The sequence below is a fragment of the Sus scrofa genome, chromosome 14, assembly GCF_054392235.1.
Source record: "Sus scrofa isolate SSC_HxYL_T2T_F1_AM1 chromosome 14, Sscrofa_HxYL_maternal_Yorkshire_Landrace_v2.0, whole genome shotgun sequence".
NCBI lineage: Eukaryota > Metazoa > Chordata > Mammalia > Artiodactyla > Suidae > Sus > Sus scrofa.
Genome location: NC_139396.1, coordinates 154,514,890 through 154,527,232, shown reverse-complemented (window position 1 = coordinate 154,527,232; position 12,343 = coordinate 154,514,890). Strand labels below are relative to the sequence as shown.

Below are 12,343 nucleotides of genomic sequence, written 5' to 3'. Positions count from 1 at the left end.
TGGCATGTGACTTGCCTTGGCTGATGGGATGTTAGCAGACATGATGTGGGTGAAGGTTTGAAAAGCACATGTGCAACTGGATTTGCCCTCTTGCCCTCGGCTGTCACCACGAGAACATGCCCAGGCTGGTCCAGGGTCTCAGGAGGGGGACGCAAGGCTTGGGGAGCAGATGAACTGCCCAGATGACCCAAGCCTGAGTCGACTGACCACTGGTACAGGAGTGATCAACCTGCCCTCAGCCTGCCTCCTGACCCTCAGCTTCCCAGCATCACCAAGAAGAGAGGCAGATTTGTAAAGCTGCTCATGGAAAGAGTGCCCACACCTGTCCCTGCATCTGCTGCGTTGGAGGCAAGGTGATCTGGAGAAGATGCTAAGAGGCTGAGTTGGGTATTGAGTCGTTGGCTGGCAGAGTGCGTGGTTGACACTCTGCAAAATGAAACTACCAGGATCCATAACTAAAACTGCTGATGAGGGAGTTCCCATCGTGGCACAGCAGAAACGAATCCAACTGGGAACCATGAGGTTGCAGGTTCCATCCCTGGCCTTGCTCAGTGGGCTAAGGATCTGATGTTGCCATGAGCGGTGGTGTAGGTTGCAAACACAGTTCAGATCCCACATTGCTGTGGCTGTGGTGTAGGCTCGCAGCTGCAGCTCCAGTTCAACCCCTAGCCTGGGAACCTCCAAATGTCGCGAGTGCAGTCCTAAAAAAAATAAAAAATAAAAGATAAAAACAAACAAACAAACAAAAAACCTGCTGATCAGGCTATAAAGATAATAGCTCCATTTATTGAGTATCTACTATTTGCCAGCAACAGCACTAATCATTTAATCTGATTTAATCTTTGGAGTGACCCTTCAAGGGAGGTGCTATTTTTACCATGTCACATGAAACGGAGGCTCAGAGAGATTAAGCCAGTGGCTTAAGTTCACAGAGCGAGTGATTGGAGGAGAGGCCTGTCAGACAGAGTGCTTTGCATAGTCCTAAAGCCCAGCACAACAGCCATCAGCCCCAGGCCACCACCCCAGCTTAGTTCAGCAACTACACCAACCAAGTCCTGAAGTCTCTACCTGCTGCCCAGCCACCCTCCTCAGGTTTCTGGATCAATTTGCCTATATTCCCAGGCCCAGCTCCAGTGCCTGCTGCCCAGCCTAGCCCCGGTGCTAAGGAACGCAATGAACATTGGCAAGAACTCTAAGTCTTCAGGACTCTAACCAAACAAAATCTAAAATAAATTCAAAATTGCTTAAGGCTCTGAGTAGCCAATGTCAAAAATAACCCTCGGGGGCGGGGGGGAGATTGAAAGAGTTCCCCTTGTGGCACAGCGGAAACAAATCCGACTCGTGTCCTTGAGGACACAGGTTCAATTCCCAGCCTAGATCGGTGGGTTAAGGATCTGGCATTGCTGTGAGCTGTGGTGTAGGTTGCAGCATTGGCTCGGATCCCGTGTGGCTGTGGCTGTGGCGTAGGCTGGCAGCTATAGCTCTGATTGGACCCCTAGCCTGGGAACTTCTATATGCATCGGGTGTAGCCCTAAAAAGCAAAAAGAAAAGAAAGAAAGAAAGAAAAAGAATAAAAAAAACCCACGGTGCTCAAATTTTTTCTAAGCTGGGGTCGTCAGGGAATTTAGAGCCCAAATCTGGCTGGGTTTGGGTTTATTCACATGTGTAATATTGCTGTCTGTGGGGTAGGAGGCAGTGGAGCAGAAAGAAGATGTGGCTACTCGTTCAGCAAATGTAGAGCCAAGAGCTTTTCTGTGCCTGGTGCTGCTCAGGGCACAGCCCTTGCTCAGGAAGATGGACCTGAGTGCTCACAGGCAGGTGCTGCTGCCAGCCCAGGGAAGCCGTGACATCCAGGCAGGTCCAAAGGGCCGGATGTGAAGTGCTCCTTCTGCAGTGGGGTCCGGCTCTGCATCCCCAGGAGAGGCAAGAAAGAACTCGTAACCTGGAGAAGTGATGCTCTAAGCCAGCCATACTTTGAGGGTGAGTGGGTCCCCCCTTCTCCCCTCGCTGGGTAGACACGCGCATTTGCGGGAGGGGGTTTAAACCTTGAGGTGCACCATCTCACTGTGTCAACAAATCAGTTGATAAATTTAGAATTCTATTAGGGCCCCAAATTCCCAATACAAAGGGAAAAATCCAGAAAAAAACATTCTCAATCCCTCTGGACATTTATCACCTCCCAAAGACTTCTCAGAGGAAGTTGTCACCCTGACCCTGACCCTGTCTGTCCCAAAGGGGTAGTCCTCAAAAGGCATCCCTCCTTGCAAATGCCTGGGACAACCCGTCTGCCCAATCAGAGTGGCCCGACCTCGGGGCCCTTCCCGGCAGAGCAGCTCACCCGGATGGGCGTCCTGACCGGGGGCCTTGATTGCCCTACCTGTCTGGATGCTTCAGAACTTCATCAAAGTCTGTGTTGACAGCCTTGCACATCTGGGAACGCGCCAGCAAGTCCCCCGAGAAAGGCTCTTGGGGGAAACGCCACCGGTTGGTTGAGCCAACAATCTGGCGTTCCAGCCGAGGTTTGTGCTGCTTGGGAAGCCAAGAAAGAGAGAGCATCTTTTTAAAATGGCTCTTAAATACCAGGTTTGCCAAATTGTACAGCAGAAGGGAAATCAGGAGAAATTTTAAAAGGCTGGTTAATTTTGAAATATGGCCAGTATGTCTCTAGAGCATCTTCTCAAGGCAAATACCTATATTCAGGAGATGGAAGAGATGGAGGGCTTCAAGCCACAAAACAGTGTGGACTTCCGCATCTAGGAAGGGGCACTGGAGGGGAAAGATCAGGGAGAAAGACTGTTTCTCTGCAGGCAGCTCTAAAGAACCCACAAGCAGATGCCGAGTTGAGCTTCGGGAAACTGAAAAGTGGCCTTCCCATCATGGCCCAGCGGTAACGGATCTGACTGGGATCCATGCGGGTGCACGCTGGATCCCTGGCCTTGCTCAGCGGGTGAAAGATCCGGCATTGCTGTGAGCTGTGGTGTAGGTCGCAAATGAGGCTCCGATCCTATGTTGCTGTGGCTGTGGTGTAGGCTGGCGGCTGCAGCTCTGATTTGACCCCTAGCCTGGGAACTTCCATATACCGCAGGTGTGGCCCTAAAAAGCCAAAAGAAGAAGAGGAAGAAGAAGGAGGCGGTGGAGAGGAAGAGGAAGAGGAAGGAGGAGGAAGAGGAAGAAGAAGAAGAGGAAGAGGAATTTGAAACGTGCTTATCCCAACATGTGATTCAGAAAGCTATCAAACTGAGGTCATTTGGGACAGCGACTGCCTCTTTTTCAACTATGGTAAAATACGCAAAACATAAAACTCACCCTTTTATCCATTTTATCGTGTACAATTAGTGGCACTTAGTACATTTACGACCTTGCATGGCCGTTGTAACCCTCTGTCTCAGAACATTTTCATCACCCCAAAAGGAAACCCTGTACCCATGAAACCATCGCTTCCAATTTCCCTGCCGCCTCTTTCTGGAAACCACTTATCTGTGTTTTGTCTCTATGGAGTTGCCTATTCTGGATGTTTTATGTAAATTGACTTAGGCAATAGAGGGCTTTCATGTCTGGTTTCTTTCATTTTGCATAATGTTTTTAAGATTCATCCATGTTGTAGCACGTGTCGGAATTTCATTCTTTCCATGGCTGAAAAGAATATATAGATAGACGAGACCACATTTTCTTTATCCATCCATCAGCTGATAAATACTTGGGTGGCTACAATTTTTTGGCTGCTGTGAATAGTGACGCTATGAACATTCTTGTCAAGTTTCCATCTAAATACCTGTTTTAAATTATTTAGGTATAAACCTAGGCCAGGAAGCACTGGTTTACTGGGCAGGGACTTTTCCTTAGACATTTTCTTGAGATCCTGGGCTTCAGCACTTTCCTTAAGGAAACATCCAGTATGGATGTAAACCTCAGATGTGGGTGGTTCAAGGAAACCTGGCCAAGAAAAGTGCACCGTGAGAGACCCATAGGAATGGGGTTGACAGATCCTGAGCCACGCTAGTCACTGGCAGGGTGGCTGGGAGACCAGGGGCCACGTGGTGGAGTTTCTGTGTTCAAATCTTGTTTTCACCACGAACCAGTTGTGTGACCTTGGGTAGAGCATTCAACCTTTTGAGCCTATTGGTCCTTAAATGTAAGATGGAAATAACTGCAGTGATGGTGAAAATGAGGATGAAGATAGGGATGAAGATGAGGATGAGGATGAGGATAAAATGATAAAGTTCGGGAACCATCACTTAGTATAGTCTCTGGAATATAGTGGGTGATTGAAAGCCATGGACTCCGAATCTAGGTACTGCCCTGCCAAAGTGTGATGCAAGAACGAGGGGCCCTGACAGCAGGGCTTCAGGACACTCCTGCCAGCAGAGTCAGCCAGTGAAGCTGGAGGTTCTCAGGGGCGTAGGACCCATCCCCCTGGGGAAACCCATCAGTACAACAGTCACCGGGTGCTTCTGCCCCTCCCCCTTGCCTGCCCTCCTGTGATTCTGACTTACTGGATTCAGCATTTTCATGAAGGACGGTGGAGATTACACAAGGGGGAAGAAGCACCTGGAAATTGAAGGAGGTACATTTTAAAACTTCAAAATATTTCCAAAGGGTCTCGTCAAAAGATTATGGAAGAATTTGGCCCAAAGAATCTATCCTTTGCCACAAAAGTAATAATGAGTAAGTGTGGATTTCAAATCAGGTGAAAACCTAATGTTTAAAAGCACATTAGGAGTTCCCGTGGTGGCACAGTGGTTAACGAATCCGACTAGGAACCATGAGGTTGCGGGTTCGGTCCCTGCCCTTGCTCAGTGGATTAACGATCCGGCGTTGCCGTGAGCTGTGGTGTAGGTTGCAGACGCGGCTCGGATCCCGCGTTGCTGTGGCTCTGGCGTAGGCCGGTGGCTACAGCTCCGACTCAGCCCCTAGCCTGGGAACCTCCATATGCCGCAGGAGCGGCCCAAGAAATAGCAACAACAACAACAACAAAAAAAAAAAAAGACAAAAGACAAAAAAAGAAAAAAAAAAAAAAAAAAAAAAGCACATTAGTAGAAAGACATTCTCTGCCATTGTGCTGGGAAAAATGGCTCAAATAAAGAAAAACTCATGATTCTCAAATGAAGCAATAACCCACAATTCTCTAGTTCTCCACGAATTTACCAAGGTGATAGGAACCAAAAGAGCCAATAGACAGCCTGATCATATATTTTGTCATTCCAATCAGGAAACTAAAAGGTGTGACATTAATAATTAGGCCTGGGAGCTCCCTTGTGATGCAGTGGGTTAAGGATCTGGCATTGTCACGGCAGCAGTCCAGGTTGCTGCTGTGGCAAAGGTTCAATCCCTGGCCCGGGAACTTCCACATGCTATGGGTATGGCCAAAAAAAGAATTAGGCCTAGAGAGCAGGTGTCAGTCAGGGCTGTCCTGGAGCACAGGGCACTTATGTCACCTTAGCTTTGAGGCCATGAAAGGGGACAGGACTTTCCAGGTGTCTCTGATTATATTTAGGGCAGCTTGGTTGCAAGCCTCAGAAAGTAACTTAATGGAATGTCAGAAAATGATGGAGTTTGAGGGAGGTGGGGTTTACTGGAAGGATGGTGAGGAAAGGAGGGCACTTTCGGAATCAAAGGGAAAACTGGAGAACTCTCTTCGGGGAAGGCCAGGAAGCAGCTCAGGGACTCAGGTGCAAACACCAGTGTCACCTCGTGCCTGCCCAGGCCGAAGCAGGACCACTTCGCACCAGCTTGAGAGACAGAGGATGGGGTTTGCTCTGTGGTACCCAAGCTCCTGCTTGATGCCCAGGAGCCTTGCTAGCTGACTTGACATCCAGGGCTAGCTCAATGGCCTGGACGTGTTATTTTTTCTTTTTTTCAATCATACCAGGGAAAATGTCCCTTGAAGCGTTTCCAGGGTCTGTTCTTGGGTCACTCTGAGTGGTGGGAGCTATGTGTGATGGTGACCTCAGCTCCCAGGTCCTTCTTGTTTCCCAGCCCAGACCCCCTGAAGCCCCTCTGTGCCAACTGATTGGATGGAACCAGGTCCAGGCAGTGCCTGTCACTAGGGGGTGCCCTCTGTATCTCTCATGGATGCGATTACCAGCTGTACTTGAGTCAGAAGCTCCGCTGCCCACCTCAGGTGAGCTTATGGGGGGAGCTGGAGGAACAGAGGCGCCCTCATTACATGGGTCTTTGACTTACAGGAGAGTTGGGGGCTCCTCGCCTTCAGAGGCTGAATCCTCAGAGCGCTCGTGACATGGGGGGCTCGCTTGTTTCTGTGGCCAGGTCCTCCTCTGTGGTTTCCTCAGGGCTTTGTGGTCACCATGGCAACATCAGGGAAGGTTCTGAGCACTTCCTGTTCTGGGCTCAGTCTGAGCATAGGCTGGGGGCTTGGGGAGGGATGGGGTCTGACAGAGACCACCTGGGGTGCCGTGCACCTCCTCTGGGCCTCCCTCCTCAGGGGAACAGTGCTGTTCCTGTTTCCATGAAGCCCTGTGCTTCCTTACAGCATCTGGGGTAACTGGGCCTCAGAGAGAATCAACCCTCAAATCCTCCAGCCTCATCTGTAAAATCAGATGGGACTAGAAGTTTCTTCAGTCCCTCCCAGCCTTGGCCTTCTGGGGTGCTCCTTTTCCAGAAATGTTTAGACAAACATCCACATAAAATCTGGAGTGTCTGATGTTATAGAAAACTATGCCTGATGACCTGTTTTGCTGGCAGCTGATTTTTAAGCTACTGTCTCTGGGAACTAAGAATTGTCTAAGTTGGGGACAGAGCCAAGAGCCTTCATTCTGGGGACCAAGGTGGAATCTGGCAGTGTCCTCAGTGATGTGGTCTGCACAGCCTGTGAAAGAGGGAGGTGGGACACCTCTCTCACGCCCATGGAACCCTGCCCATCGAAGCCCTGGACCTCCACCCCAGGGCTCTCACGGAATCTCAGCCACAGGACTAGGGGCCTGGAGTCAGTGCTGCTCATTAAGACCTGAGGGCCTTCACACGCAGCCTCTCTTCTTTTCTTCTTTTTAGGGCTGCACCTGTAGCATATGGAGGCTCCCAGGCTAGGCGTCGAATCGGAGCTACAGCCGCCAGCCTACACCACAGCCACAGCAATGCCAGATCCAAGCTGCGTCTGCGACCTACACCACAGCTCAAGGCAATGTCAGATCCTTAACCCACTGAGCGAGGCCAGGGATGGAACCTATGTCCTCATGGATACTAGTTGGACCCGTTTCTGCTGCGCCACAACGGGAACTCCCCACAGCCTCTCCTGAGTCACGTAAACTATGAAGTAAAATAGGAAAGTAGCTACGCTGCCTACTGGTAATTGTGTGCTGGAAGCTATAAAACACTCCATGCATGGGAGGCAGCCCCGATGTACCTTCTTCCTTCCCCTCAGACCTAGGATTCCACTCTCCTGACACCCACATTGTGCTTGGCAGAGTGGTTGCTTACTGTGGGGGTCCTATGAAGCCTCGCATATCCCCGTGTCCCCTCAGAGCCCAGCACCAAACTCAGCCCTGGGGACGAGCTCAACAAACATCTTGACCCGAATCATTGGATGTACCAGTCCCTACCCACCACTCGGCCTTTGCACTCGAATGAGCACTGCATGGGTGTGTTTGTGTGTTTCTGTTTCTGTGTAGTCACGGTCCCATCTCAGCAGAAGTCTGTGCGCAAATGGGCAGATTTGCTCCCTCTTTGTTGCTCCCTCCCACCCAGCTGTGCCTGAAACGTAAAGCCTCGTGTAATATCTCAGTTAAAAAGTTTGAGTCATGTTGTCCTGGGCCCTGTGGCCATCCCACCCGCTCCATTATGGGCCACCTCTGGGGATGCGCTCAGGTCCCACATGGGCACAGAAAGCAATCCCTTGGGCGCCCTCTAGTGTCCATTCTAGGAAAGCATCCCAGAATGGCACACTCACCTCTGTCCATAAGCAGGATCCCTGGCCCCAACTGGGTCCATCTCTTCCCTGAGGGTCTGAGCTCAGGGATCCAGGGCCTTCAGCCTACCCCAAATCCCTCTATACAAACATCCCCCCGCCCCGTAAAGCCTGGGAGCTTAACTATTAGCCAAAGTCAAAGACAAACAGAAATAAACGGAAATAACCTCCAGCATGCTTCCCTAAAGCCCTTTCCTGGTCTATTGAGCTGAGATTGCACTAACCCAGCCCCATGGGCCCATACAAGTCAGAAACCCCAAGAACCTTGAGCAGCTCAGATGCCAACCCTCACTGAGCACAGCTCTCAGAACCACCTTGTACCACATCTCCTGAGACACAGTTGCAGGACTCTAGCGATGGTGACGCAGACGCAGGATTTCTGTGTGATGTCCATCTTCTTCTTGAACATTCCAGGGCTGAGTACCCATTTCAGCCACGCGACCTGGTCCCTCCCTGCGCTGGAGGACGTGGGAAAGAGCACCTGATTTTGACCCTGGTTCCAGCACTAACTAGCTGGACATGAGCTCCGCTTCCCTCCATGCAAAGTGTAGACTCAGAGGCCCTGGGGCCTGGCAGTTCGGAACATCTAGATCTCAGAGCCTGAGTGTTGGCTCTAAAGTCTCTGGTTCCAAAAGAACCAGGGCTCTGACACTGTGTGTGTGCGCAGGGGGAGGCCCTGCAGGTATCAGGGGTGTCTGGCTCCCAAGGTGTGGGGGGGCTGTCTGTGCACCCCGGGCCAGGCCACTGATGGGGGCCAGGGCACTGCCTCTAGACCAAGCTCCCAAGAGAGGTGGGGGCTTCACTACGGAGAAGCAAGGGGGTGGTCTCAGCAATGAGAAAGGACAGCTGGATCGGGTCAGACCCTGGCCACCGACCTGCTGTGGTTTATTCCCAACATACATGAAAACTAATTTCATAACTATTTTTTAAAAGTCATTTGTGAGCTGCCCTTAAAAATCATCTTTTGTGCCCAAGCACCTCGCTTTTGGTGCTTTAAACTCTGTCCTGGCTGCTCTCTCATCTTTTGATATGACCGCATTCCATCTCTTCTTACCCATCACTCTGCCTCTCCCTGAACTTCTGTGCTGAGACACAAAGAACCTGAACTTCAGTAAGTCCTGAGACCAAGGGTGCACTTTTAATTAAAAAACAATGGTTCAAATCTCCCCCATCAAATACATACATACACACACATACACACGCACTACCCTTGTGAGGCTCACAGTATCTGGGGTCGTGGGTCAGTGAGCGGCAGGAACACACAGGCAAGGCAACCTGTTGACCCCGGAGAGACTGTCCCTCCGCCGCTGGACAATTACTAGAGATGGTAAAGGATGTGCCTACAAGAGGGCCCTTCATATGGAAAACAGCCCATCCAGAGCCCAGACCCCAACTATCTCTCACTTTCAGGGCCACTGGCCCTCTGCCCTAACCACCCCAGGCCAGGGACCAGAAAGCCCCTCTGCCCAGAGTCTGCTGAAACTGTTAGGGAACAATTGACTGAAACGGCCCACCTTGGTCAGGCATAGACACTTGCATGAGTTGTCTCACAGCAGGAGGCCCTGATCGGGTGCTGCCCCGAAGACCAACCCGGAGGATTTGGGAGGGGCCAACAGGAGGGAGGAGACGACCAGCCTCCCAGGATCCTTCCTGGCTGAGAGGTGCAAGCGCCACCAAGAAGGACCCTGGGCCGAGGGACAGGCTGAGCAAGACGACTGGCCAGAGACAACCTGGAAATTCACCCCATCCCCATAAAACCTGAGGCTTGAGCCACCTGGCAGAGCAGTTCTCCTGGGTTCCCTCACCTGCTACTCTCTGCCCAGGCACCCCTTCCCAATAAGGTCTTTGGCTTTGTCAGCCTGTGTGTCTCCCTGGACAATTCATTTCCCAGTGTGAGAAAAGAGCCCATTCCCCGGCCCAGGACAGGTCCCCCTTCCTGCGACAACATGATTCAAAACAGTCCATCCTAAGCCTGTTCATCCTGCCTCAGCAGTTCCTTCCCCTGGAAACCACAGTAAAGGCACATGCATGCACTTTCCCCTTTCTCCTTCTGCCCCATGATTAGCCCTGGTGCTGCCCATGTGCCCTGCTCCCCTCTCCTTGGTGTTGAATATACGGAGTTTTGTAACCAAAGGCAGGCAGGAGGAACGAAAGATGAGTTAATACAAGAAAACGAGGTCTCTCGTTAAGAAACGGAGCGCTTTTCAATGTATAGGAAGATGCAAGGTCTGGGCTCACTGAAATCTTTCCTCGGATGTGCAGCCCAGGTGTCTGGGCCAGTATCCTGTGTTTTCCACGCTGAGTTTTCTCTGGGTGCACTGTCAGGGAGGGGCTGCAAATCCGATGGCTGCTAGATGGCAGGTATTCTTTATTTCCTTCCTGAGTTCCCACAGGGCTCCCCAGCTTAGAGGTGGCTGCAGTCACTGAGGACCGTGACAGCCTTTGTTTGCTGATACGGTCAGCAATATTTTATTTCTCATTGAGATCTGTGAGGAACAAACGATGGTTTCAGGGACACTCATCTCCTGATTGTTGTGGTCTCTGCGCGCGGGTGGAAAAAGAATTTTCCAGATTTAAAGCAAGGTGTAGAAAAGACAAGTTCCTTGAGGCAAGAGGCACTGTTAACACAGTGGGCGGACTTCCTGATCATTAGGGAGAGCCGACTCTGGGTGTGTGGTCATGTCTGTTTTTATAGCCCAGAGACAAAGGAGTGCGAGGCGTGGTCTTGCCAAACACCTGTTGACCTGCTGATTGGTTGGAGAAGGATGGGGTCTTTGGATAGACTTGCTGATTGGTTGGAGAAGGATGGGGTTTTTGGATAGACTTGCTGGTTGGATGGGGGTGTACGTTGCCCCTAGAGGGTGGGGTAAGGAGGGGGCCACATACCTTTTCTAGTCGGGGGCAGGAAGGAGTAGGCCCGGTGGATCAAGAAGAGGTGGGATGAAAAGGGTCTGGCAATTCTTATCTCGGCCGGAGGCTTTTTGAGTTTTATCTCCTTGGAGAAGCCTTGAAGTCCCATGCTGATCAGTTGGCCTCACCCTACCTGAATGATAATAAGACCTACATTTAAAAATACTGACCCTGGGAGTTCCCACGGTGGCCCACTGGGTTAAGAACCTGACATAGTCTCTGTGAAGATGAGGGTTTGATCCCTGGCCTTGCTCAGTGGGTTAAGTATCTGGTGTTGCCACAAGCTGTGGCATAGGCCTGAAGCTGCAGCTCTGATTTGATCCCTAGCCTGGGAATTTCCATATACCACAGGTGAGGCCCTATAAAGGAAAAAATAAAAAACAACAAAAAAAAACTGACCCAATCCTGGGACTTCAGGGAGGGTTCATTGACACCTGAGGAGTAGAACTTAGCTAAGGGACATGATGATGGGGCAGGGGTGTGTCCCAGCTAGAGGGAACAGCATTGCTAGGCTGGAGTGGAGAACACCCAGGCAGTCTGATTGCAAGACAGGGTGTGAAAGGGGCCAGGAAGCCAGAAGGGGAGTGAGGACCCAGGGACCAAATCTCCCACGGCTTGTGGGGGCAAGCAATCTGGGGTTTGTCTAGTCTTATCCCTTTTGATCTCCCAGTTGCTTTCCCAGCTCCTAATAAACCCTCCAAGACAGATTCTTTTGCAAATTCGTCAGATTCTGTCATTGCTGTTCCAGCTCAGAGAACCTAGAAGCCTGGCCGGATGCCACCAGTCTGGGGAGGTGCCGAGGGTCTACTGACCACAGCAGGAAACACGAAGGCCAGGAAGAGCAAAGCCACTCACCTCTGCCTAACGATGTACAAGGGGCAGCCCCACTACTGTTCCCATCCACTGGACAAAGATCAGTGTTTTCAGAGTCTGGAAAAACAATAGTGGAGCCAGCTCAGACTCAAGGCACAGCAACCATTCAGTTGAATTAAAGAACAGACGTGGGGTTGTTCCGGCTGTGGCTCAGCAGCTTACGAACTGAACCCAACTAGGATCCATGAGGATGCGGGTTCTATCCTTGGTCATACTCACTGGGTTAAGGATCCGACATTGCTGTGAGCTGTGGTGTAGCTTGCAGATGTGGCTTGGATCCTGTGTTGCCCTGGCTGTGGCGCAGGCCAGCATTTGCAGCTCTGATTCGATTTCTAGTCTGGGAAATTCCATATGCTGCAGGTGCGGCTCTAAAAAAAAAAAAAAAGAAAGAAAGAAAGAAAGAAAGAAAGAAAGAAAGAAAGAAAGAAAAGAAAAGAGGAATGGACATGGGTAGCCTGCAGGCGCCAGAGCGCATTCTCTGTCCTGGACCTTCGCTCCCACCACCCTCTGCTCTGCCCGCCTCCAGAAGGAGGAAAGGACCCTGCAATCACTTAAGACCCGGGATTCAATCTCCTGGAGAAGTGACTCAGCCAAGTCTATGCGGTTTTCACCTCTTTGAGCCTCTATTTCTTCCTTATA

General features: G+C 50.9%; 1 protein-coding gene across 11 annotated transcripts in view; it reads right to left on the bottom strand.

Moving 5' to 3' along the window:
- The window catches only part of BTBD16 (BTB domain containing 16), a 57,780-nt gene extending 51,470 nt beyond the window's left edge, over window positions 1-6,310 (bottom strand). For 5 of the 11 annotated variants that reach the window (XR_014827081.1, XM_084995756.1, XM_084995761.1 and 2 more), the window contains exons 1-3: window positions 6,184-6,310; window positions 4,494-4,548; window positions 2,378-2,529 (exon numbers count right to left, since the gene is read on the bottom strand). Coding sequence is in view for 8 of the 11 variants with exons in the window: in XM_084995756.1 (XP_084851882.1) it covers window positions 2,378-2,529; window positions 4,494-4,511 (170 nt within the window). In the remaining 3 variants the exon portion in view is untranslated. The remainder of the gene's footprint in view (window positions 1-2,377; window positions 2,530-4,493; window positions 4,549-6,183) is intronic. The other 6 variants (XR_014827082.1, XM_084995762.1, XR_014827083.1 and 3 more) reach the window with 4 other exon arrangements.
- Window positions 6,311-12,343: the final 6,033 nt, after the last annotated feature.